Source organism: Giraffa tippelskirchi, chromosome 13 (genome assembly GCF_054371585.1).
Source record: "Giraffa tippelskirchi isolate mGirTip1 chromosome 13, T2T-mGirTip1v1.2.pri, whole genome shotgun sequence".
Lineage (NCBI taxonomy): Eukaryota > Metazoa > Chordata > Mammalia > Artiodactyla > Giraffidae > Giraffa > Giraffa tippelskirchi.
The window spans coordinates 23,161,987-23,189,808 of record NC_137287.1 but is presented as its reverse complement, the minus strand read 5'-3'; the positions used below and the strand labels follow the sequence as shown (position 1 = coordinate 23,189,808).

Below are 27,822 nucleotides of genomic sequence, written 5' to 3'. Positions count from 1 at the left end.
TGGCACACAAGAAGAATGTTTGTTCAACAAATATTTTGAAGTCTTCCGTGTGCAGGAATTGTTCTAGGTTCTGCAAATATACCAGTGCATAAAAGCACAAAATTTCCTGCCCCCGTGCAGTTCACATTCCAGTAATGGAATAAGGCTGATAATGTATCATTTCTTGAGCATTCTGTGGCATTCATCCCAATAGTCATCAGATTTCTCTTGTCTTCCTAGGCATTTAATAATGTTTCATTAGTGAGTAAACAAAGATCGCTACCTTTCTAGTGGAGAGAGAGGATAAACAATAGTAAGGGAATTAGTGCTATGAAGTCTCTTGAAATGCGATTCCTTTTGGGGGAACCTATCAGATTGGCAAAACAATTTTTTTTTTAAAGGTTGACGTGGTAGAAAGTTGAAGGAAGTTCACAATCTCATCACTTTATTTTGAAACCGTCTCAAACTTAAAATTTGCGAGAACAGTGTCAGAAACTACCTTCCACCCACATATTTTAGTGTTTACATATATCTACATAACTAAAATGCAACCAGCAAAATGAGGAAATAACATGGATTTATGCTACCATCTAATTCTCAGATCCCATTCAGGTTTCTCCAGTTCTAATAACGTCCTGTTTAGCAATAAGATCTAGTTTAGAATAAATGTGTTACTTTGGTTGTTATGTTTCCTTCAGTGCAAACAATTGTTCAGTCTTTGACATTTGTGGCTTTACTACCTTTGAAGAAGCTGTACCAGTTATTTTGTAGAATGTCCCTCAGGTTAGGTTTGTTTTCTCATTATTAGATTCAGGTTATACATCTTTGACAGAAATGTCACAGAAGTGATACTATGTTCTCTTGTATTTTATCAGGTCGTACCCTAATTTGACTTGTCCCAGTACTGATGATATTAACCTTGATAATTTGATTAAGAAAGTACGTGCTAAATTTCTCTAAAGTTACTGTTTTTCTCTGTTATTTTGTGGGGAAATGCTTCCTCATTAAACTTTCAGTTTATTCATTTTTTATTAGTATGAGTTTGTGGATACTTATTTTATTCAATTAATTATAATCCATTACTATATTTATTTTGGTGCTTGACTATACAGACCTTTGTTGGCAAAGTGACGTCTCTGCTTTTTAATACACTGTCTGGGTTTGTTACAGCTTTTCTTTCAAGGAGCAAGCATCTTTTAATTTCATGGCTGCAGTCACCGTCCACAGTGATTTTGGAGCCCAAGAAAATAACATTTGTCACTGTTTCCATTTTTCCCCATCTATTTGCCATGAAGTGGCTGGGTGCCAGGATCTTTGTATTTTGAACATAGAGTTTTAAGCAAGCTTTTTCACTATCCTTTTTCACCTTCATCAAGAGGCTCTTTAGTTCCTTTTCACTTTTTGCCACTAAAGTGGTATCATCTGCATATCTGAAGTTGTTGGTATTTCTCCCAGCAATCTTGATTCCAGCTTGTGAGTCATCCAGGCTGGCATTTCTCATGATGTACTTTGCATATGAGTTAAATAAGCAGCATAACAACGTACAGCCTTTGACGTACTCCTTTCCCAATTTTGAACTAGTCTGTTGTTCCATGTCTGATTCTAACTGTTGCTTCTTGTCCAGCATACAGGTTTCTCAGGAGGCAGGTAAGGTGGTCTGGTATTCCCGTCTCTTTAAGAATTTTCCGCAGTTAGTTGTGATCCACACAGTCAAAGGCTTTGGCATAATCAATGAAGCAGAAGTAGATGTTTTTCTGGAACTCTCTTGCTTTTTTATTGATCCAGCGGATGTTGGCAATTTTATCTCTGGTTCCTCTACCTTTTCTAAATACAGCTTGTACATCTGGAAGTTCTTAGTTCACGTACTGCTGAGGCCTAGCTTGAAAGATTTTGAGCATAATCTTTCTAGCATGTGAAATGAGTGAAATTGTATGGTAATTTGAACATTCTTTGGCACTGCCCTTCTTTGGAATTTGAATGAAAACTGACCTTTTCCAGTCCTGTGGCCATTGCTGAGTTTCCCAAATTTGCTGGCATATTGAGTGCAGCACTTTAACAGCGTCATCTTTTAGGGTTTGAAATAGCTCACCTGGAATTCCATCACCTCCACTAGCTTTGTTCATAATAATGCTTCTTAAAGCCCACTTGACTTCACATTCCTAGGATGTCTGGCTCTAGGTGAGTGACCACACCATCGTGGTTATCTGGATCATTAAAACATTTTTTGTACAGTTTTTTCTGTGTATTCTTGCCACCTCTTCTTAATATCTTCTGCTTCTGTTAAGTCCTTACCGTTTCTGTTCTTCGTTGTGCCCATCTTTGTATGAAATGTTTCCTTGGTATCTCTGTTACTGAGTCCAAGCTTGCTCTACTCACCACACAATGGGCCAGTGAATCCGAGAGACGAGGTGTTGAGGCAAGGAAGAGCCGGCACTGAGAAGATGGCAGACTAGCGCCTCAAAGTAACCATTTTATTGGGGTCTGGATGCCAGGTTCTTTCAAAGGTTAGAGGGAAAGAAGCAAAGTAAAAAGGCCATTAATTTTGCATACATCTCCTAGAATGGCAAGCCTCAGGCAGGGGATGTGTTAATTTCTTCCTTCCTGCCATCCACAAGTAGACAAGGTTCTGAACAAAGACATTTTAGTTTAACAGGCAGAGGGGCAGGATTCTCTGAAGCAAACCATTCTGTATGATTATATATAATAACAAAAGCAACAGAAAGCAAGTCAAAGAAACAGTTCCAACATGGAGTCAGAATTGGCTTCCTCTCTGCAAACATCTCCTGTTTTCTTGAAGAGATCTATAGTCTTTCCCATTCTATTATTTTCCTCTGTTTCTTTTCACTGTTCACTTAAGAAGGCTTTCTTACCTCTCCTTGCTATTTTCTGGAACTCTGCATTCACCTGGACTTTCTCCTGTTTAGTATGCTCTCTCCATCCTACTCAGGCTCTGACATCCCATGTTTGGCAACTGTGATTACTTACTGCTATATATAGAGTCCTTCATACATTGTCAATATTGTATATTTTTATTTGATAAGTATAAATTTGTATATTCTTTCAGGAGTTAGCAATATTGTCAGAATGTAAGGTTTACATGATTATTTGACCAGGAATTTATCCTGAGAAAATAGGTGTGCAAGGATGTCTATACAAGGATCCTCATCATAATATTGTTTATAATTTAAACAAGTGTCATCAGTAGGGAATATTTTTCAGATAAGCTGTAAGTTTTTAGGTAAATTGAGAGAGTGGACTATTATTAAAATTTACATTTGTTATATTTAACAGATATGGAAAGATATTTACAGATTTTTTTTTTCCCCATACCAAGCAGCTTACAGGATCTCTTTTCCCTGACCAGAGATTGAACCACGAGCTACAGCAATTACAGTGTGCCAAATCCTAACCACTAGACTGCCAGGGAACTCCTTCCCTGGTTTTTTTTTTTTTTTTTTTTTGGTGGAGGGAGTTGGTTACAAAACAGTGTAAACTGTAATATAGAGTATAATATAGAGATGAAAAGAGTTTGAGCTTTGGAGCCTGCATTCTGATTTTGGTTCTGCACTTATCTGTCGTTCCTCCATTTCTTTATTTGTAAAATGGGGATAATAGTAGTGCCCACTTACAAAGAATTAAATGATTTAATAGATGTGGGTAAGAAGTGAGTAAGTGCTCAGCATTAGGTTTAAATAGTCACATGGGAAAATAACAATAATAATAATATCTGGTGTTTACTTATCTTAGGGTATGTTGGGCACTGGCTTCAGTACATTACTCTTGCCTCAGTACTTTACCTTGTTGGTTTTCCCAATAATCTCATAAGGTAGAATTATAATTATTTTGTAAATGAAAAAACCTTAGTCTTAGGTCAAAGCACTTGTCCCTAACCTCTTAACATCTTACGGCACTGATAAGGTTCTGTATTAGTGTTTATTAACTATCTTATTAATAATGTCATATCACAGGTTGTTTTAGACCTTCATTTCTAATTAATTAGAACCCTCCTTATGTTTATATTAGGGTAAAATAATCAGAAACTAGAATATTTAAAAATTTGCCTTTTGTTGCTGTTGTTTATAATCATAATCTGTTATACTCTGATTTACTTTTGCAGAAAGCTCGATTATCTACCATTTTATTTGCTGAAAACGGTGAAGTAACCCATGGCCAGCTATGTGAATTGCTGAAGTATGCAGTTCTGGGCAAATCCAGTTTTCCTAAACCCAGGTATGAGATGAACTTTAAAGGTGGATATAGACCTGAGGTTTCAAATTTGTATCTAGGGGACGATATCTGCCTGACATTTTTCATTTGCCACCCAGAATGTCCTAATTTTTTAAACAAAATTACCAACAATTTAAATTGGAAGTTCCTTTATAAAAATTCATATTTCTTAAAAAAATTCTGGCAACTGTCCCTATGAATAGTGGCCTCTCATTTTAGATGTATACTTCAATGTCCCACGTGGCCTGCTTCCCTTATTTGTAGTATCTGTTTGGCTGCTATAGGTATTTTAGTTTATAACCTCCGATGGAGACCTGATTGAAATAACATCATATATTAAGAATTCTTCTTTACAAATCAAGGACAAAGAGAATATGACTGTCCTGGTATCCTTAGTGCCATTATTAAATGTCTAATGAAAATTGTGTTTGTGTATGTACCAATAGAGAGATTTTCAAATGTATACTTCTGTCTGGGGGTGGGGTAGCTAAATACCTCAAAAACCCTCTCTGCATTAACAGATACTGCCATTGCTCTGTCACTTTATCTAAAACTGGCTTTCTTGAAGCCAGTCATGTGCTTCCTTGCTTAGAAAGGATTGTAGAGCAGATTGGGATGTTGAAGATACGCCTTTGTAAACTGAGCTTAATTCCAGTTTAAAACAAATCTTAATAGGATTTTGGATTTGAATTCATTGTGTTTCACTTGGTATTCTACTTGATTTGAGTGAAATAAATAATTACCTCAAGAGATCTTTGTTTAAATTCTGTGCTGTAATAGCTGTTCTCCATTTCCAGGCAGTCAGCAGTGATAAACTCTGGTAGCTGTTGCTCAGTGCTTTTTTCACACTTCCCTTCTGAATGCCTGTAATTGACTTAAAAGTTTCAGTCTTAGCTGCACTGGTTTGATTTTTCAACAGCTGGTGCCAGCTCTTTCACCAAAACCACCTGAACAACGTGGTGGTTTTTATACTGCGGGGATTGAGTCAGCCACACTTTTACAAGTTCTATTTGGAATTTGGATGTCTCCGAAAAGCATTCAAACATGTAAGTCAAGAAAACTTTTTATTTGGACTTGAGTCAGGTTCTCACACTTCGAGACTAGTGCATATATTTCAAATTGTGCTGCTTGGCAGCCTGATTGAACAAGTAGAAGTTGTAGAAAGCTAAAAAGGTTACGATTGATACCTTGTGTTGGGATTAGATTTGTCTCTGATATTTTTCCTTTGGTAATCTAGGCAGAATCTCAGATTGCAATCTATAGTTCCCAGGCTATAATCTATAGTTCCCAGATTGTAGTTGACATTGTCACATTTTATTTGGGCATTGGTGTTTTTAAAAATTGTAAAATTTACATAAAATCCATATTTTTTGGCCTCTCTTGACAATATCACAAGATTGAGTTCCCTTAAAACAGTATCTGGAGCGGAATAGCAGCTGTCTTCCTTAGGAAGGGCACATACTCTTCAGTTTTCCATAGCCTCCTCTATTCTTTATCAGACTGTTTCATCCATTTACCCTTGAGAACATTTGAATTTGTTAGCCCTAACCTAATTCTCCTTGGGTCTTCATTTTATTTTCTGCTTTAATTTATTGAATACTACCTATGTGCTTAGCCCTTTATTACTCATACTTAGCATGCGTCATCTTTAATTCTCACCATAGTCTTGTAAGAGATACTTTTTTAAATTCCCATTTTATTCATAAGGAAACTGAGTAATGAGTCCAAGTTACAGCTAATAAGTGGTCGAGCTAGAATTTAAGCCCAGGTGAACCTGAGGCTTGAACTCTCAATCACTGTTTTTCTGTGTCATTTTTACCCGGCATGTTATCCACTAAAGTAATGGATATGAAAGTGCTTTGAAAAATAAGGGTACTTTGCTTTTCTGAGTTACACATATTTTTAATGTTTGTTTCTTTAGTATAATGTGTAGTCAGGGAAGCAAAGAAAATTGCTAGGGTAGGGCAAATGGTGCTTCACTTACTCAGTCATTTTTACACATTAAGGAAACAGTTCTCATTTTACAATGCAGACAGTTAAGGTCCAGATTTTTCATTGCACTGAGCTGATAAAGTCTAGACCTTTGACAATATTTTAACTGCTTTCAAACATTTTTGTAAAAACCTGTTATGTATTTTCAGAAATTCCGCTTACCTCCCCCTTCATCTGATTTCCTAGCTGATATCATCGGGCTGCAAAAGAAACAAATAATTGGGAATCTGCCCAAAGCAATGGAAGGTATGATTATGACTCTGGTTTGATGATCTGCTCATTCTAAAGGTTATTATGGATATGCTTTGTTGTTGTTTAGTCACTAAGTCATGTCCAACTCTGCCACCCCATAGACTGTAGCCCACCAGGCTTCTCTGTCCAAGGGATTTCTCAGGCAGGAATACTGGAGTGGGTTGCCATTTCCTTCTCCAGGGGGATCTTCCCGACCCAGGGATTGAACCCCCTGGTTCCTGCCACATCTCCTGCATTGCAGGCAGATTCATTGCTGCTGAGCCACTGGGGAAGCCCTTGGATATGTTTACAAGTAGGTTTATCAGTCAAGTTTATTTTTGCAGACAACAAAATTCCAATTAAATTAAGCAGAAAAGCAATTTTTTGTGTGTGTGTTTTTAAGGAAAAAGAAAGGTATACTCCCTGGTTATCACTGACACTGGACTCTTTATGAATTACTGTGGATCGTTTTTAAACTGTCACTGGGTCTTTGTACGCACAAGTGTACAAATGGGAAGGAAGATCTTACCTCTTACTAATGTAGGGGATGCTCACTAATAATACAGTGGGGAATAGGCAAGTTTAGATGCTGGCCAGCTAAAGTATAAATATCCACAATAGCAGTGTTTTTCAGACTGGGTTGTGTCCCATTAGCAAGTTATAGCTGACCTTGTCTTTTGAGGGGCAAGGAGGTGAGTGATGGAATAGACTTTAACAGTTCATTGCAGATAGTAAGGTAAGTATTGTTCAATAATGCTTTTTGTATGTGTATTCCGAAATAATTAAATTATTGAATAGTTGCCCTGAGGGAAAATGAAAAAGTGGTGAGGAAAAACCAATGATTCCTTTCCATATTCTCCATGACTGTGTTTCCTATTATCTTCTATCTCAAAAGCATCTAACTTCCTATCTTTGCATTATTCCCCTTTCCTTCTTTCTAATATATGTCCATATCAGATCTGCAACTTCATTTAATTTGACATCCACTGTGTTTTGACATATTTGAGTGAATCACGAGAGTAGTCATTATGAGATTCAAAACTCATGTAAAAGCATTGAGTTGTAAAAGAAAGGATGTAATCTGAGAAAAGAAGTTGATGTGACTGAACAATATGGATTGTTGAGGGTGATTAGGGGTGGAGATGGAATAAGAGGGGATGTAGTAGTGAGAGATGAGGCTTAGAGGTAGGTTTAAACTTTGTTTCGCAGGCTGTAAATGCCATGCTAAGAACTTTGGGTTTATTCTGTAAGCATTGAGGAACTAGAGGGTTATAGCTAATTCTCTGTCCTAGTTTCCCAACCTAAATATCAAAGTCCTTAAGTTATAGTCCATTAGTTCATAGCACTTTGATCTTTCTTCACTTCAGTCTTTCTTTGAAATATTCATCTATTCTTCTCCAGTTTACCCACCTCTTCTGTTGATAACTCCTGCATCTTTAGCTTTGATGTCCCAAATTCCAGGCCTACATTTTCTCAGCTGCCTGCTGGATGTTGCTACGTGGATACTCCATTGTATCTTCAATCGTAGCATAATTAAAAGTATTTTTCTCATCCTTAAATAATAGACTCCCACCTTCAAATCCTCTTTTCTGTTAGTATTGTTTTTCTCTAAGACACCAGTCTTGAATTTTAGAATTTCTTTTCTTTTGGCTCCCCATACCCAATCTGCATGACTCCTTCCCTTTGCTATTAAGAATCTCTATTCAAATGTTACTTTATAAGAGAGACCTTCCCTGATTATAAAATATATGACATTAACCCTTTTCCTGCCCTAGCACTCCCTTTCGTCCTTTACTTTTCTCCATAGTCCTTATGCTCACCTGATATATTATGTATTTTTGTCCATCTTCTCAACTAGAATTTAGGAGAATTGGTTGATTTTGTTCATTGGGGAATCTACTGGGTAGAGCAATGCCAGGCATATAATAAGTACTCGGTAAATATTTTGTTGACCGAACTGAATTATTCTGTCACTATGCTTTATCAGTTTTTCTTCTGTAATGTTTCTTGTATCCTTTTTCTTCCATCCCTCCACCATCTTAATCCAGACTTTTTTTTGCCAGAATTATTGCGAAGTCATTTTTCTCTCTACTACATTTTCTACATAGCTTTGAGATTGATCTTTCTTAAAGTAGTGTTTGGTTATGCCACTTTCCTTCTCAGGAGCTTTCTGTTGCTCCATAAGTCCAAACTCTTGAGCCTGAAATTCATAGTGGTCTACAGTCCACTTTTTTCCTCTTCTTCAACTTGTTTCTTATACTGCTCTTTTACAAAGACCTTTTTTCCTCCCTGATTTGTCTAATCATTACCCTACCAAGTTTGGTTTGTACATTTCTCTTACTTGGAATGCCCTCTTTTCTTATTTCTGATACTTTGGCTCTTTGGGTTGGCAAGACCAGATACTCATTGAGGCCACCTTAAGTGAGATGGTATTATTTGAAGGATGCCTATGGATTAGAAAGACATCAAGAATCTAAGTGGCTCTGGTGAAGACCTTTTCTTTATCCTTTTCATGGCATCTTAGCTTCTTTGTTTTCTGTTCTAACTGATCTGTTCTCTGTATTTCTGGTTCAGTTTTGGAAGCAAGAAAGCTGATCAGCTTAGCTAATACCCTTGTCCCTTTTGAGCATGGCAAGGAATATGAGTTACTGGTCAGTTTATAGTTGGCTCCCTCTTCAGCCAGGTCCCCACTCTTAATCCAGTCAGTAAGTGCTGCTTCTTAAAGAACAGGCTTGTGTTTGAGCAAGTGGTTAGGGGTGCAGTAGATTTATTAGGAGTGGCAGACACTGTAACAGACTAGTTTCAGTTCAGTTTAGTTGCTCAGTCATGTCTGACTCTGCATCCCCATGGACTGCAGTATGCCAGGCTTCCCTGTCCATCATTAACAGGCTAGTTTGATACAGCAAATATCTGAATTCTGCTCTTTAAGACTAGACTCAGCTAGTCTTTTCCTCTCTTGAACAGTTTCTGACTATCTCAGCCAATGTATTCTCCCTTTCCCTTTTATAGCTTTTAATGTTATAACCCATTTGAGAGTTATTTTTGCTTTGTGCTCCTATAAATATATTAGAGTGCAAGCTCCTTTAAAGTTGGGACTGGGACTTATAAACCTTTTGATCTTCACCATGTTTACCCTATACATCATTAAAAGACATGTCCTCTGAGGTCTTATAAACTCACTTTATAACATATATGTGATTGTCTTTGTTTCAGAGTCTTTACCTTCTGCCAGCTCAAAAGTTAGCATCAACTTGCGGAAAGACCCCATCATTCAAAAGTATGGCTCTAAGAAAGTGGGCTTGACTAGATGCCTTCTCACAAAGGAGGAAATGAAAACATATCACTTTCCATTACAAGGTTGGTATAGATTTTATCCTATGTTGGCAACAATGGAAGAATGTCTGTCAGTTTGTTTAAAAATATTACTGTTGAAACTTTGTTTTTATGGACTGCTTTCCAAGTGACTTATTCCATCCTCTATTAAAGAGGAAATACTTTAAGTGCAATGTTTCCTAAAGTGTAGGATATATACTGTGACTGATTTTAGGTAGTACATGAACATGACCTTAAATAACACTGAAGTATTTTGTGGGAATAAAAAATATTTCTTTTTTATTTTTCTTTCATTCCTTCTTAGTGTATTTAAGTCAATATGTCTTTAACATTTTAACACTTCTCTAGTACGTCTAATCTTCCTCCCACCCACCCCCACCTCCATTTTCTTTAATAAATAGGTCTAGGCTCAGAGCCTTTGTCAGTTATATAGTAAGACTTTAATAAAAATTCTTTTTTTTATTACCTCTTAATCACAGCAGTGATGTTAAAATTCCTTTAAAAAAAAATAAAGCCCTACTGAGATATAATTAACCTTCCATACAGTTCACCCACTGAAAGTGTACAATTTCAGTAGTTTTTAGTATGTTTACAGATTTTGTCAACTATTGCCGCAATCAGTTTAGAACACTTTCATCACCCCAAAAGAAACCTTGTACTGTCATTTCCTGCAATGCCCTTTAGCCCAAGGCAACTACTAATTCAGTTCAGTTCAGTCGCTCAGTCGTGTCTGACTCTTTGCGACCCCATGAATCGCAGCACACCAGGCCTCTCTGTCCATCACCAACTCCCGGAGTCCACCCAAACCCATGTCCATCGAGTCGGTGATGCCATCCAACCATCTCATCCTCTGTCATCCCCTTCTCCTCCTGCCCCCAATCCTTCCCAACATCAAGGTCTTTTCCAATGAGTCAACTCTTCGCATGAGGTGGCCAAAGTATTGGAGTTTCAGCTTCAACATCAGTCCTTCCAATGAACACCCAGGACTGATCTCCTTTAGGATGGGCTGGTTGGATCTTCTTGCAGTCCAAGGGACTCTCAAGAGTCTTCTCCAACACCACAGTTCAAAAGCATCAATTCTTCAGTGCTCAGCTTTCTTCACCGTCCAACTCTCACATCCATACATGACTACTGGAAAAACCGTAGCCTTGACTAGACGGACCTTTGTTGGCAAAGTAATGTCTCTACTTTTCAATATGCTATCTAGGTTGGTCATAACCTTCCTTCCAAGGAGTAAGCATCTTTTAATGTCATGGCTGCAATCACCATCAGCAGTGATTTTGGAGCCCCAAAAAATAAAGTCTGACACTGTTTCCACTGTTTCCCAATCTACTTCCCATGAAGTGATGGGACCAGATGCCATGATCTTAGTTTTCTGAACGTTGAGCTTTAAGCCAACCTTTTCACTCTCCTCTTTCACTTTCATCAAGAGGCTTTTTAGTTCTTCACGTTCTGCCATAAGGGTGGCAAGAATACACAGAAGAACTGTACAAAAAAGATCTTCACGACCCAGATAATCACGATGGTGTGATCACTCACCTAGAGCCAGACATCCTGGAATGTGAAGTCAAGTGGGCCTTAGAAAGCATCACTACGTGGAGAAGGAAATGGCAACCCACTCCAGTATCTTGCCTGGAGAATCCCACAGACAGGGGAGCCTGGTGGGCTACAGTCCATGGGGTCCCAAAGAGTCAGATGCAACTTAGCCACTAAACAACAACGTGTAACTAAGATTAGGTTTTCATCATTGGGGAAATGATGTTTTAACAGTGAGTTATCCACTCTCCGAAAAAACATACCTAGACCTTGCAAAGAAATATGAGACAATTGTATTTAGCAGCTCTAATTATGAAATAAATGGCAACCCACTCCAGTATTCTTGCCTGGAGAATCCCGTGGACAGAGAGCCTGGCAGGCTACAGTCCATGAGGTCGCAAGAGGCGGACACGACTTAGTGACTAAACCACCACCACCACACACAGAAAGGAGAAAGGCTTTACTAAGTAGGACATGGAGCCCTGGAAGACATGAAGACAGTAAGCCAGCCCATACAAAGATTTAAATCAGCTTTGGCATGGCAGAAGGTGCCAAAAAGATGGAATAGACAACTGGCAGAAAATAATGCATATGAATAAATGTGTCATTTAAGAACAGAGCTGTGACACATACAAAGCAGGGAAATGGGTGTGTCATGCTCGAAGAACTCGAATGAAGAACACGTATTAGCTTCTTAAGCCCATTGGTCAGGAAGTTACAAATTTAGTACAAATCTTGGCTCTAATGGGTTGAAATCTTACCTGGTTAATATGCCGTACCTGTATCAGTGTGGAAAGCAGGAGGCTGGGCATCATTACCTGTGTCGGTATCTGCTCTGGTTTGGAGTAGCACTGTGGCATGACCTGTCCACTTTATAAACGTGCGTTGCTTTTGAAACAGTAACTCTAGATCTAGGAGTTTCATCCCACTGGAATAAATATATAAGTATAAATAAAAAAAAAAAAAAAAAAGAAAGCATCACTACGAACAAAGCTAGTGGAGGTGATGGAATTCCAGTTAAGCTATTTCAAATCCTCAGAGGTGATGCTGTGAAAGTGCTGCACTCAATATGCCAGCAAATCTGGAAAACTCAGCAGTGGCCACAGTACTGAAAAAGGTCAGTTTTCATTCCAATCCCAAAGAAAGGCAATGCCAAAGAATGCTCAAACTACCGCACAATTGCACTCATCTCACATGCTAGCAAAGTAATGCTCAAAATTCTCCAAGCCAGGCTTCAGCAATACGTGAACCGTGAACTTCCAGATGTTCCAGGTGGTTTTAGAAAAGGCAGAGGAACCAGAGATCAAATTGGCAATATCTGCTGGATCATCGAAAAAGCAAGAGAGTTCCAGAAAAACATCTATTTCTGCTTTATTGACTATGCCAAAGCCTTTGACTGTGTGGATCACAATAAACTGTGGAAAATTCTGAAAGAGATGGGAATACCAGACCATCTGATCTGTCTCTTGAGAAACCTGTATGTAGGTCAGGAAGCAACAGTTAGAACTGGACATGGAACAACAGACTGGTTCCAAATAGGAAAAGGAGTACGTCAAGGCTGTATATTGTCACCCTGCTTATTTAACTTATATGCAGAGTACATCATGAGAAACGCTGGGCTGGAAGAAACACAAGCTGGAATCAAGATTGCAGGGAGAAATATCAATAACCTCAGATATGCAGATGACACTACCCTTATGGCAGAAAGTGAAGAAGAACTAAAGAGCCTCCTGATGAAAGTGCTCTGTTAATAGATCTACCTATTGTGAATATAAATGGAATCACACAATATGTGGTCTTTTGTAACTGGCTTTTTTAGCTTAGCATAAAATTTTCATGGTTTAGCCATGTTGTAACATGTATTATGTCATTTATTTTCATTCTAATGATATTCCATTTATGTTTATGCATTTTATTTATCCAGTCATCAGTTGATGACGTTTGAGTTGTTTATACTTTGGGGCTGTTGTGAATAATGCTACATCCAGATGAAAATTTTTGCATGGGTATGTGTTTTCATTTTTCTTAAGTATGTACCAAGGGGTATATACCTACCAAATCCTATGGTAACTCTATGTTTATCCTTTTAAGGAACTACCAGACTGTCTTTTTTTTTTCCCTTTTTTAAAAATTTTAAATAATTTAATTTATTTATTTTAATTGGAAGCTCATTACTTTACAATATTGTGGTGGTTTTTCCAAAATATCAACATGAATCAGCCATGGGTGAACATGTGCCCCCCAATCCTGAACCCCCCTCACACCTCCCTCCCCACCCCATCACTCTGGTTTAACCTGGCTTCAACTGCCCTGCTTCATGCCTCGAACTTGTACCGGTCATCTGTTTTACATATGGTAACATACATGTTTCAATGTTATTCTCTCAAATTATCCCACCCTCGCCTTCTCCCACATGGTCCAAATGTCTGTTCTTTACATCTGTGTCTCTTTTGCTGTCTTGCAGATAGGGTCGTCGTTACTGTCTTTATAAATTCCATATATATTCCATATAAATTCTATATATACAGTGTTAATATACTATATTGGTGTTTCTGTTTCTGACTTACTTCACTCTATATAATAGGCTCCAGTTTCATCCACCTCATTAAAACTGACTCAAATGCATTTTTTTTTATAGCTGAGTAATAATTCCATTTTGTATACATACCACAACTTTCTTATCCATTCTCTGCTGATGGACATCTAGGTTGCTTCCATGTCCTAGCTATTGTAAACAGTGCTGCAGTGAACATTGGGGTACATGTGTTTCTTTCAGTTCTGGTTTCTTTGGTGTGTATGCCCAGCAGTGGGATTGCTGGGTCATATGGCAGTTCTGTTTCCAGTTTTTTAAGGAATCTCCACACTGTTCTCCATAGTGACTGTACTAGTTTGTATTCCCACCAACAGTGTAAAAAGGTTACCTTTTCTCCACACCCTCTCCAGCATTTATTGCTTGTAGACTTTTTGATGGCAGCCATTCTGACCCACATAAGATGGAAACTCATTGTGGTTTTGATTTGCATTTCTCTAGTAACGAGCGATGTTGAACATATGTTCATATTTTCATTTTTGTTAGCCATCTGTATGTCTTCTTTGGAGAAATGCTTGTTTAGTTCTTTGGCCCACTTTTTGATTGGGTCATTTGTTTTTCTGGTATTGAGCTGCATGAACTGCTTATATATTTTAAAGATTAATTCTTTGTCAATTGTTTCATTTGCTGTTATTTTCTCCCATTCTGAAAGCTGCCTTTTCACCTTGCCTATAGTTTTCTTCAGCAAAAGCATTTAAGTTTAATTAGGTCCCATTTGTTGTTTTTTGTTTTTATTTCTGTTACTCTGGGAGGTGGGTCATAGAGAATCTTGCTGTGATTTATGTCAGAGTGTTCTGCCTATGTTTTCCTCCAAGAGTTTTATAGTTTCTGGTCTTACATATTTATATCTTGAATCCATTTTGAATTTATTTTTGTGTATGGTTTTAGAAAGTGTTCTAGTTTCATTCTTTTACATGCAGTTGACCAGTTTTCCCAGCACCACTTGTTAAAGAGATTATCTTTTCTCCATTGTATATTTTGCCTCCTTTGTCAAAGATAAAGTGTCCTTAGGTGTGTGGATTTATCTCTGGGCTTTCTATTTTGTTCCATTGGTCTATGTTTCTGTCTTTGTGCCAGTACCATACTGTCTTGATGACTGTAGCTTTCTAGTATAGTCTGAAGTCAGGCAGGTTGATTCTTCCAGTTCCATTCTTCTTTCTCAAGATTGCTTTGGCTATTTGAGGTTTTTTTGTGTCTCCATGCAAATTGTGATATTATTTGTTTTAGCTCTGTGAAAAATACCGTTGGTAGCTTGATAGGGATTGCATTTAATCTATAGATTAATTTGGGTAGTAAACTCATTTTCACTATATTGATTCTTCCAATTCATGAACATGGTATATTTCTCCATCTATTTGTGTCATCTTTGATTTCTTTCATCATTGTTTTATAGTTTTGTATATAGGTCTTTTGTTTCTTTAGGTAAATTTATTCCTAAGTATTTTATTCTTTTCATTGCAGTAGTGAATGGGATTGTTTCCTTAATTTCTCTTTTTGTTTCTTCATTGTTAGTGTATAGGAATGCAAGAGATTTCTGTGTAATAATTTTATATCCTGCAACTTTACTATATCATTGATTAGCCCTAGTAATTTTCTGGCAGTATCTTCAGGGTTTTCTATGTAGAGGATCTTGTCATCTGCAAACAGTGAGTTTTACTTCTTTTCCATCCTGGATTCCTTTTATTTCTTTTTCTTCTCTGATTGCTGTCGCTAGGGCTTCCGAAACTATGTTGAACAGTAGTGGTGAGAGTGGGCACCCTTGTCTTGCTCCTGATTTTAGAGGAAATGCTTTCAATTTTTTGCCATTGAGGATAATGTTTACTATGGGTTTGTCATATATGGCTTTTATTATGTTGAGTTGTCTTCCTTCTATGCCTGCTTTCTGGAGAGTTTTTATCATAAATGAGTGTTGAATTTTGTCAAAGGCTTTCTCTACATCTATTGAGATAATCATATGGTTTTTATCTTTCATTTTGTTAATATGGTATATCACATTGATTTGCGAATATTGAAGAATCCTTGCATCTCTGGGGTAAAGCCCACTTGGTCATGATGCATGATCTTTTTAATATGTTGTTGGATTCTGTTTGCTAGAATTTTGTCGAGGATTTTTGCATCTATGTTCATCAGTGATATTGGGCTGTAGATTTCTTTTTCTGTGGCATCTTTGTCTGTTTTTGGTATTAGGGTGATGGTGGCCTCATAGAATGAGTTTGGGAGTTTACCTTCCTTTGCAATTGTCTGGAAGAGTTTGAGTAGGCTAGGTTTTAGCACTTCTGTAATTTTTTGGTGGAATTCACCTTGAAGCCATCTGGTCCTGGGCTTTTGTTTGTTGGAAGATTTTTTTATTACAGTTTTGATTTCCATGCTTGTGATGGGTCTGTTAAGATTTCTCTTTCTTCCTGGTTCAGTTTTGGAAGGTTATACTTTTCTAAGAATTTGTCCATCTCTTCTAAATTGTCCATTTTATTGGCGTATAATTGCTCATGGTAGTCTCTTATGATCTTTTATATTTCTGTGTCATCTGTTGTGATTCTTCATTTTCATTTCTAATTTTATTGATTTGATTCTTCTTTTTTTCTTGATGAGTCTGGCTAATGGTTTGTCTATTTACCTTCTCAAAGAACCAGCTTTTAGTTTTGTTTATCTTTCCTATAGTCTCCTTCGTTTCTTTTTCATTTATTTCTGCTCTGATTTTTATGATTTCTTTCCTTCTACTAACTTTGGGGTTCTTCTTTTCTTCTTTTTCTAGTTGCTTTAGGTGTAAAGTTAGGTTGTTTATTTGATATTTCTCTTCTTTTTTGAGGTAGGCTTGTATTGCTATGAACCCTCCTCTTAGTACTGCTTTTACTGAATCCCATAGGTTTTGAGTTGTTGTGTTTTCATTTTCATTTGTTTCTATGCATATTTTGATTTCCTTTTTGATTTCTTCCATGATCTGTTGGTATGCAAAAGTGTGTTGTTTAGCCTCCATATGTTTATATTTTTAAATAGTTTTTTCTTGTAGTTGACATCTAATCCTACTGCATTGTGATCAGAAAAGATGCTTGAAATGATTTCAGTTTTTTAAAATTTACCAAGGCTAGATTTATGGCCCAGGATGTGATCTATCCTGGAGAATGTTCCGTGTGCACTTGAGAAAAGGTGAAATTCAGTATTTTTGGGTGAAATGCCCTATAGATATCAATTAGGTCTAACTGGTATATTGTATCATTTAAAGCTTGTGTTTCCTTGATAATTTTCTGTTTGGTTGATCTATCCATAGGTGTGAGTGAGGTAGTAAAGTCCCCCACTATTATTGTGTCACTGTTAATTTTCCATTTCATACTCATTAGCATTTGCCTTCCGTATTGAGGTGCTCCTGTGTTGGCTGCATATATATTTATGATATATCTTCTTCTTGGATTGATTCTTTGATCATTATGTAGTGTCCTTCTTTGTCTCTTATCATGATCTTTATTTCAAGGTCTATTTTATCTGATATGAGTATTGCTACTCCTGCTTTCTTTTGATCTCCATTGGTATGAAATAACTTTTTCCAGCCCTTCACTTTCAGTCTGTATGTGTCCCTTGGTTTGAGGTGGGTTCCTTGTAGACAGCATATATAAGGGGTCTTGTTTTTGTATCCATTTGGCCAGTCTTTGTCTTTTGGTTGGAGCATTTAACCCATTTACATTTAACATAGTTATTGGTAAGTATGATCCCATTACCATTTACTTTGTTGTTTTGGGTTCATTTTTATAAACCTCTTCTGTGTTTCCTGTCTAGAGAAGATACTTTAACATTTGTTGAAGAGCTGTTTTGGTGGTGCTGAATTCTCTCAGCTTTTGCCTGTCTGTAAAGCTTTTGATTTCTCCTTTATATCTGAATGAGATCCTTGCTGGGTAGAGTAATCTTGGTTGTAGGTTATTCTCTTTCACAACTTTAAGTATGTCCTACCATTCCCTTCTGGCCTGAAGAGTTTCTATTGAAAGATCACCTGTCCTTATGGGAATCCTCTTGTGTGTTATTTGTTGCTTTTTCCCTTTCTGCTTTTAATATTTTCTCTTTGTGTTTGATCTTTGTTAGTTTGATTAATATGTGTCTTGGGGTGTTTCACCTTGGGTTTATCCTGTTTGGGACTTTCTGGGATTTTTGGACTTGGGTGGCTATTTCCTTCCCCATTTTGGGAAGTTTTTGACTGTTATAGCCTCAAATGTTTTCTCATGCCCTTTCTTTTTGTCTTCTTCTTCTGGGACACCTATGATTCGAATGTTGGGGTGTTTAATATTGTCCCAGAGGTCTCTGAGGTTGTCCTCATTTAATTCTTTTTTCTTTTTTCCTCTCTGCTTCATTTATTTCCACCATTCTATCTTCCACCTCATTTATCCTCTCTTCTGCCTCAGTTATTCTACTGTTCGTTCCCTCCAGAGTGCTTTTAATCTGAGTCATTGTTCATTATTAATTGACTCTTCCTTATTTCTTCTAGGTCTTTGTTAAACATTTCTTGTATCTTCTCAATCCTTGTCTCTAGTCTACTTTTCTGTAACTCCATTTTGTTTTCAAGATTTTGGATCATCTTTACTATCATTCTGAATTTTTTTTCAGGTAGACTCCCTATCTCCTCCTCTTTGGTTTGTCATGTTCCTTCACCTGCTGAATATTTCTCTGCCTTTCTGTTTTCTTCAGATTACTGTGTTTGGGGTGCCCTTTCTGCAGGCTGGAAGTTTGTGGTTCCTCTTAATTGTGAAGTCTGCTCCCTGTGGATGAGGTTGGAATAAGGGCTTGTCAAGTTTTCTTGGTTTGGGGAACTTGTGTCTGTGTTCTGGTGGGTGGAGCTGGATCTCTTCTCTGGAGTACAGTGAAGTGTCCAGCAGTGAGTTTTGTGGTGTCTGTGGTTTTGGCATGGCTTTGGGCAGCTCATCTTTTAATGTTCAGTTTAACATTAATGTTTAATGTTAATCTTTTGTGTTCCTGTTTTGCTGGAGAATTAGCGTGCTGTGTCTTGGACTGGAACTTACTGGCTCTTGGTTGGAGTTTGGTTTCAGTGTAATTGTGGAGACTTTTGGGTGAGCTCTTGTCTATTAATGTTCCCTGGAGTCAGGAGTTCTCTGATATTCTAAAGTTTTGGAGTTAAGCCTGCTGCCTCTGGCTTTTAGTCCTTCTCTTACTGTAGCCTCAAGACTTCTTCCATACCGCACAGAAGATAAAACCCTTAGGTTAATGGTGAAACAGTTCTCCATAGCCAGGGATACCAGGGAGATTCACAGAGTTATGTAGAGAAGAGAAGATGGAGGAAGGAGATAGAGTTGACCTCGAGGAGAAAAGGGAGAGTCAAAAGGTGAGAGAGCAGTCAAGCCAGTAATCAAATCCCTAGGTGAAAATGGATACTGAAGACTAGATTCTTAAAGGTACAAAATTGCTAACAAATATCAAGAAGCAAAGATTAAAAACTTAGAATAGAGGTTAGACTCTCATAAGTACAATATAAAAAATACAAAACAAAATCAGTAACAAAAATTTAAAAAATTATATATATGGAATTTGTTATTAAAAACTAGGTTTTTTTTTGAAAGGTAATAGGAGGCTATAAAAATGAAAGTTAAAGGAGTAATAAAGAACTAAAATTTTTTAAAAAATTAAGAAGTGATAATAGTAAAAATTTATCTAGGAATTTCTCTGGGGCTGTTGTGGGCAGTGTGGGGTCTGTTCAGTGTCAGTCCCTTGTTCCAGCTTGTACTTGTTCTCAAAGTCCATAAAGTGAAAGTGAAAGTGAAGTCGCTCAGTCGTGTCCATCTCTTTGTGACCCCATGGACTGTAGCCTACCACATTCCTCCGTCCATGGGATCCGTCCAGGCAAGGGTTCTAGAGTGGGTTGCCATTTATGTGCACAGTCTTAGTATTAACTGCCAGGATTTAATCTGATGTACCTGTCACTTCCAGAGTGGTTCCTCCTTCTTTGTTTATTTTGGCTTCCTCTGTTTGCAAGTCTCTTCAGTGTAAAATTTCCACCCTGACACAGGGGTCAAAGGTGGCCACTTATTTAGGCTCACTTGTTCAGTTATGTTGTGGGGAGGGAGGGACACTGCAAACAAACACCGCTGGCACGTGTGGGGAGTGCTTATGGTGGATGGACCCCACTGGGTTTGCCACAGCCCAAGGTGGACGTACTTCCCAGGTCCATGCTGCTCAGGCTTCAGGGTGCTCTGCAAGGGTGCTGTCCCAGATGGGCCCTGCATTTCTTGCACTTCCCAAGTCTAAGCTGCTCAGGTTCTTGGGTTCTCTGCGGGGGCACAGACCCAGATGGGCTGTGCGTTTTGTGTCCTTCCAAGGTCCAAGTAGCTTATGCGAGACTGGGTGCTTGGCGAGTGCACTGTCCCAGATGGGCTGTATGTCTTATTCACCTCCCCAGTCCTGGTTGTTTGGTTTCCCAGGTGTGCAGTGAGAGCACAGTCCCAGATATGCCATGTGTCTCCTCTGGGGAGCTGATCTCAGGCTGTGATACTCCTGGCAGATGTCAACTGTCCAGGTTCCCAGGAAGACATGATTAGCAACTGGGAGCCTGCTCAGTTTGTTGGAAGATGTTGTCTCTGGGGCCAAGATTGCAGCAGCCCCGTGCCTTCCAGCTCTGGCTGTTGCATGCCTGTCTCTCTGCCTTTTGGGGAGGGAGAGCCCTATACAGCAGCCTGCTTGCTGTCCTTTGGTATTAGCTCAGTCCTTTGTTATGTGAGCACACTAGGGGTCACCGTGTAGTGTTAGAGCCTTTTGAGGCAAAGGTCTTTTTTTTTTTGTCTCTGGCTAGCCCATGGTTTGGAGAAGGCAACAGCAACCCACTCCAGTACTCTTGCCTGGAAAATCCCATGGACGGAGGAGCCTGGTAGGCTGCAGTCCAAGGGGTTGCAAAGAGTCGGACATGACTGACCGACTTGACTTTCACTTTTCACTTTCATCCATTGGAGAAGGAAATGGCAACCCACTCCAGTGTTCTTGCCTAGAGAATCCCAGGGATGGTGGAGCCTGGTGTGCTGCCGTCTATGGGGTCGCACAGAGTTGGACACAACTGAAGCAACTTAGCAGCAGCAGCCCATGGTTTGGGTTGCTGTCTTACATTAGCTCCCTCAGATTGTCCTCAGGACATTTAGGCCCAGTCCTCATCATGAGGCTCTATGCCACTTCTCCATCTCCACTTGTAGTTGCAGTTAGGCACATATTCTGTGGGTTTTGTTTTTTTTCTCTCTTGGTCGTGTTGCCCTCTGAGATTCCAAAACTCCCCACAGACATGCCTGTGAGAGGGTTTCCTACTGTTGGGAAACTTCTCCTTCATGACTCCCTCCCCAGGATGGGTCTCCATCCCTAAATCTTCTGTCTGTTTCTGTCTTATATTTTGTCTTACCTACTTTCAAAGAGATTGGACTGCCTTTGTGGGTACCTGGTGTCCTTCGCCAGTGTTCAGAAGTTGTTTTGTAGAAGTTGCTCAACATTCAAATGATCTTTTGATGAATTTGTGGGGGAGAAAGTAGTCTTCCCATCCTATTTCTCTTCTATCTTTGGACCGCCTACCCCCAGACTGTTTTACAAGGCAGCTGTACCATTTTACATTCCCTCCAGCAATGTTTAAGGTTTCCAATTTCTGCACATCCTTACCAATACTTGTTATGCTCTTTTTGATTATACCCATCCTAGAGTGAATTAGTCAGTTCAGTTCAGTTCAGTCGCTCAGTCGTGTCTGACTCTTTGTGACCCCATGAATCGCAGCACGCCAGGCCTCCCTGTCCATCACTAACTCCCGGAGTGCACCCAAACTCATGTCCATTGAGTCGGTGATGCCATCCAGCCATCTCATCCTCTGTCGTCCCTTTCTCCTCCTGCCCCCAATCCTTCCCAGCATCAGGATCTTTTCCAGTGAGTCAACTCTTCTCATCATGTGGCCAAAGTATTGGAGTTTCAGCTTGAACATCAGTCCTTCCAATGAACACCCAGGGCTGCTCTCCTTTAGGACGGACTGGTTGGATCTCCTTGCAGTCCAAGGGACTCTCAAGAGTCTTCCCCAACACTACAGTTCAAAAGCATCAATTTTTTGGTGCTCAGCTTTCTTCACAGTCCAACTATCACATCCATACATGACTACTGGAAGAACCATAGCCTTGACTAGACGGACCTTTGTTGGCAAAGTAATGTCTCTGCTTTTTAATATGCTATCTAGATTGGTCATAACTTTCCTTCCAAGGAGTAAGCATCTTTTAATTTCATGGCTGCAATCACCATCTGCAGTGATTTTGGAGCCCCAAAAAATCAAGTCTGACACTATTTCCACTGTTTCCCCATCTCTTTGCCATGAAGTGATGGGACCAGATACCATGACCTTAGTTTTCTGAATGTTGAGCTTTAAGCCAACTTTTTCACTCTCCTCTTTCACTTTCATCAAGAGGCTTTCATCAAGAGTGAATTAGTATCTCATTGTGATTTTGGTTCATATTTCTCTGATGGCTGAGGATATTGAGCATCTCATTATATGCTAATTGGTCATTTGTATATCTTTTCAGATCCTTTGTCCATTTTTTAATTGGGCTGTCTTTTTTTATTAAATTACTGGAGTTCTTTTTATATTCTGGATACGTAAATTTCCTTTTAAAATAGATTTACTTAAGTAAAAAAGCTATTTTTAAGATGGAGCTAACAGTTCATATATCATAGGATTGCCATGAAGATTGAGTTAATGTACAGAAAAAGCTTAGCATGGGGCACAGAGTGCTTTAAAAAATTTATTTTGTGGTATTATTGATACTAATACTACAGATAAGGAGGTCAGCAAGTACAATGTCTCCAAGATTTGAGAATATTCTTTTTTGGTTAGACTGTATTTTGATTCTTTTAATTGTAATCATTTGGAAATTTCAAGGTACTATGACATAGAAACTGGTCAAAGCTTTTCATACTCCCCTTAGTTTCTTGTCAGATAAAATCTAAGTGTTACCTTTAGTGTTTCAGCCTCTAGTTGAAGGTAGGAGTCTTCAGTGATTCAGACACTTTTGGGCTTCTGAGATGAATGTGCCTGATTTATTGACTTAGGAAGGGGTATCCTAAGCCTATATCTGAGCCTCTGAGGGAATTTTCAGGCTGAGAGTCTAGAAAATGTGGCACATTTCTAAAAAGAGATCTCAGAGAAATTTTAAGGGTAAGGTTGAGTACTAGAGTGTATATGGTGAATGTTAGTTAAACTTTCTACCTTCAGTGAAATCCTTTTAGATCTCTGCTATGGTGGAATCTCATTCCTACTTTTTCTTGTTTTGTTTAGGAAAGAAAGATACCACATACAGTCATTTGCATACTTTATTCATCCTCTGTTAGTGCCTACATGGAAAAGGTCCCGTGACTTTGGATTTAGGTACAATTTGTTATTGCTAATGAGGAAAAATTGTTGCTTGGTAACTGCAAGGAAGTCTAGGCCCTAGTATCCCCAATAACAGCAGCCTACATTATTCTCCCCAAGTATAAAAATGAGTAGATGGACAAAGAATTAAGGACAGAAATTATCTCATTTAATCTTCATATTTCAGGCGTCTAACATGGAGAAAATGCTCCACAAATGTGGAATCTCAGTTTTCCCTGAATAAATATAGGAGTGATATTTACCATTTCTAGTTCTAAAGGTAGATGTTTTATTCCTTTTCCTCCTAGGTTTGTCTGACTGTGAAAACTTTGTACCTACCAAATGTAATGGTTCTGTAACAGACAGCAGTCCTCTCTTTGGCCTTGACTGTGAAATGGTAAGTGCTACTTTTGATTTTCAACTGGAGTGTTGCACACTAGGGTCTAGTAGTCTCGATTGTGTTCAGTTCTAGCATTCATTTTAAATAACTGAAAGTGGACCCATCTCATCACATTTTAGGAAAATTGAATCTTTGCTCCAGGATGAGGAATAAATATCACATAAGTTTTCTAACTAGTTGATATATTCAATCCAATTTTTGATTATTACTCGAAGTTGATTGCTTCTGTTTTTTTTTTTTTTTTTAATTTATTTTTTGCTGCACTGGGACTCTGTAGTTGCAGTGCAAGGGCTTCTTGCGGTGGCTTATCTTGTTGTAGAACATAGACTTTAGGGCACGTGAGCTAGGGCACGTGAGCTTCAGCAATTGAAGTTCTTGGGCTTAGTTACTCTGTAGCAGCATGTGGAATCTTCCCAGATCATGGACCCAACCCATGTCCCCTGCATTGGCAGGCAAACTCTTTTTTTTTTTTTTTAATTTATTTATTTTAGTTGGAGGCTAATTATTTTATAATATTGTAGCGGTTTTTGCCATACATTGACATGAATCAGCCATGGGTGTACATGCGTCCCCCATCCTGAACCCCCCTCCCACCTTCCTCCCCATCCCATCCCTCTGGGTCATCCCAGTGCACCAGCCCTGAGCACCTGTCTCATGCATCAAACCTGGACTGGCAATCTGTTTCACATATGATAATATACATGTTTCAATGCTATTCTCTCAGATCATCCCACCCTCGCCTTCTCCCACAGAGTCCAAAAGACTGTTCTATATATCTGTGTCTCTTTTTCCATCTCGCATATAGGGTCATCGTTACCACCTTTCTAAATTCGATATATATGCGTTAGTATACTGTATTGGTGTTTTTCTTTCTGGCTTACTTCACTCTGTATAATAGGCTCCAGTTTCATCAACCTCATTAGAACTGATTCAAATATATTCTTTTTAATGGCTGAGTAATATTCCATTGTGTATATGTACCACAGCTTTCTTATCCATTTGTCTGCTGATGGACATTTAGGTTGCTTCCATATCCTGGCTATTATAAACAGTGCTGTGATGAACATTGGAGTACACGTGTCTCTTTAAATTCTGGTTTCCTCGGTGTGTATGCCCAGCAATGGGATTGCTGGGTCATATGGCAGTTCTATTTCCAGTTTTTTGAGGAATCTCCACACTGCTCTCCATAGTGGCTGTACTAGTTTGCATTCCCACCAACAGTGTAAGAGGGTTCCCTTTTCTCCACACCCTCTCCAGCATTTATTGTTTGTAGTGTTTTGGATAGCAGGGCAGGCTAATTCTTAATCACTGGACTACCAGTTGCAGTCTGCTTCTGTCTTTTGCACAGGTTTTTTGTCATTGTTGCCTTGAAGACTTGCCTCAATTACCATTGATTTGACTTGGTTTTACACATTTAAGATTAGAAGAAGGATTTACCTGCTTAAGCTTCCTTTGTGTTTTACTTTGTCTAAACCTCCTTTCAAATGCTGTATATTCCCTCTCACTTAGTGCTCAAGTAATAGTTTCTCAACTCTTAACAGTGGATAAGACCTAAGGATTTGGAGTCATATCAGGGTGTGTATCCTGGCCTTGCCTGTCTCCTTGGACAACCTAATTCCCTAATTCTCCCTCTGTGAAGTGAGGATAATTATTAGAGGCTATTTCATGGGGTTATTATGAGATGGTATATAAAATACCTAGTATTGCATTAGATAATAGTGCATGCTAATAAAAATTACTTTGTAGTGATACTTAGCATAATACTGGGTTGTAGTACACAGTAAGTGATACAATTATAATTGATGTTATTGTTTCTGTCCCTCTTAAGCACATCCTTCCCAGAGAAACTGTACTGTGTTGGTTACCTTTAACTATAATAATGTTCAGCAACCTGCCTAGCTTTAATTTCATTCATATTGAATGTTCTAGTCAGCAAACAGCTGTACTGTTGTCTCAGGGACCCCAGTAAATTAGAATAGATGACAGCTGATATAGTCTTAAATAATGAGAGAAAGCAAGAGCTTCCACAGTTTAGCACCCTAACTATATCCTAATCTTTCAGTGCCTTACATCCAAGGGAAGAGAACTAACACGTATCTCACTGGTTGCTGAAGGAGGTGGCTGTGTTATGGATGAACTTGTTAAACCTGACAACAAGATTTTGGACTACCTCACCAGGTATTTTTAACCCTGCCTCCAGCTCTTGATAGATGTCAGACTAGAGTGGAATGAGACTTAACCAGGAATAGCCTGTAGCTTCTGTTAAGTTCAGTATTATCTACTTACTATCAAAGAAAAGGCTGGGGTACCACAACTGTAAATTTTAATACTGAAATTGTACAATGTCAGTATATAATGCTCTTATCCTTCTTGCTCTCTAATTTTCCTATGACTTTACATCACCAGACTATTATCTTCCTTGTCATAGAATCTGACAGTTGTAGCAACTGCCAAATATCTTGGCTCTCTGATAAGACCCCATCTGAAAAATCTATAAATCATCTTTTGGTTGTCAAATGATCTTAGACCTTAATCTGCCTTGGCCCCAGAAACTAAAATGGAACTAAGTTTTTCCACAGCAGAAATTTGAAGTTCAAAAATTTTTTTATCATTCCAAAGATTAGCTTGCAATTTCAGAATGTACACAGTACTGTGATTAGGCAAAGAAAAGCCAGGAAATATTACTGTTGTTGCCCATTGTAGTTACATCTATCAGTTCATGCTTACTTAGGCACAGAGAGGGCATGATAATGATAAAGACTGTCCTATTAGTAGACAAGACAATTACACAATATTGTTAGGGCACAGTCATATGTGACAAAGATGTGTGTATAAGCGTGTTTGTCATAGTATTGCAAAAATATGGGAGTATGAATATAAGGGGTTGGTTAAAATGAAAATAGGGAGTTGGTTAAAATGTTATATCTACTTAATGGAGTACTCTAACCATTTAAAAGGATGTGCTGAAATAGATTTATTGATATGAAAACTTGTTCATGACATATAGAAAATGTTATGTTTGTATTATATAGTAGTAGGCATTATGATTGCCTCGTGGCTTGTGGGATCTTAGTTCCCCAATCAGGGGTGAAATCTGGGCCTACCGCAGGAAAGCAGGGAATCTTAACCTTTGAACCACCAGGGTAGTCCCATGATAACATTTTAAAAAATTTATTTATTTTTTCATTTTTTTATTTAAATTTATTTATTTTTTATCGGAGGACAATTGCTTTACAATATTGTGTTGGTTTCTTCCATACATCAACATGAGTCAGCCATAGGCACACATATGTCCCCTTCCTCGTGAATCTCTCTCCCACCTTCTACCCCATCCCATCCTACTAGGTAGTCACACAGCACTGGATTTGCACTGCCTGTATCATACAGCAAATTCCCATCAGCTATCTATTTTACATATGGTAATATATATGTTTCCACGCTACTCTCTATTCAACCCACCCTCTCCTTTTCGCCATGTCCACAAGTCTTCTTTATGTCTGTGTCTCCATTGCTGCCCTGCAAATAGGTTCATCAGTACCATATTTCTAGATTTTATATATATGCATTAATATATGATATTTGGTTATCTCTTTCTGACTTACTTCACTCTGTATAATAGACTCTGTGTTCATTTACCTCATTAGAACTGACTCAAATGCATTCATTTTTATGGCTGAATAATACTCCATTCTATATATGTACCACAACTTCTTTATCCATTCATCTGTCCATGGACATCTTAAGTTGCTTCCATGTCCTATCATAAATAGTGCTGCAATGAACATTTAGGGTACATGTGTCTTTTTCAATTATGGTTTTCTTAGGGTATATGCCCAGTAATAGGATTGTTGAGTCCTATGGTAGTTTTATCCCTAGTTTTTTAAGGAATCTCCATACTGTCTTCCATAGTAGCTGTATCAATTTATATTCCTACCAATAGTGCCAAAGGGTTCCTTTTCTTCATACTCTCTCCAGCATTTATTGTTTGTAGATTTTTGGATGATGGCCATTCTGACAGGTGCATTTCTCAAATAATGAGGCATGTTGAGCACTTTTTCATGTGCTTATTAGCCATTGCATTTTTATAAAAATGAAACATACATGAATATATATGTGTCAAAAAATGTGAAAGGGTATTTATTAAAGTGTAAAAAGTGATCTCTGGGTAGTGGGATTATAGGCAGT

At 38.3% G+C, this 27,822-nt stretch overlaps 1 protein-coding gene across 14 annotated transcripts in view; it reads left to right on the top strand.

Moving 5' to 3' along the window:
- REXO5 (RNA exonuclease 5) overlaps positions 1-27,822 on the top strand; it is a 58,731-nt gene that overhangs the window by 725 nt on the left and 30,184 nt on the right. For all 14 annotated transcript variants that reach the window (XR_014072625.1, XR_014072627.1, XR_014072624.1 and 11 more), the window contains exons 3-8: positions 4,097-4,209; positions 5,126-5,252; positions 6,348-6,444; positions 9,643-9,786; positions 23,546-23,634; positions 25,700-25,815. Coding sequence is in view for 9 of the 14 variants with exons in the window: in XM_081554596.1 (XP_081410722.1) it covers positions 4,097-4,209; positions 5,126-5,252; positions 6,348-6,444; positions 9,643-9,786; positions 23,546-23,634; positions 25,700-25,815 (686 nt within the window). In the remaining 5 variants the exon portion in view is untranslated. The remainder of the gene's footprint in view (positions 1-4,096; positions 4,210-5,125; positions 5,253-6,347; positions 6,445-9,642; positions 9,787-23,545; positions 23,635-25,699; positions 25,816-27,822) is intronic.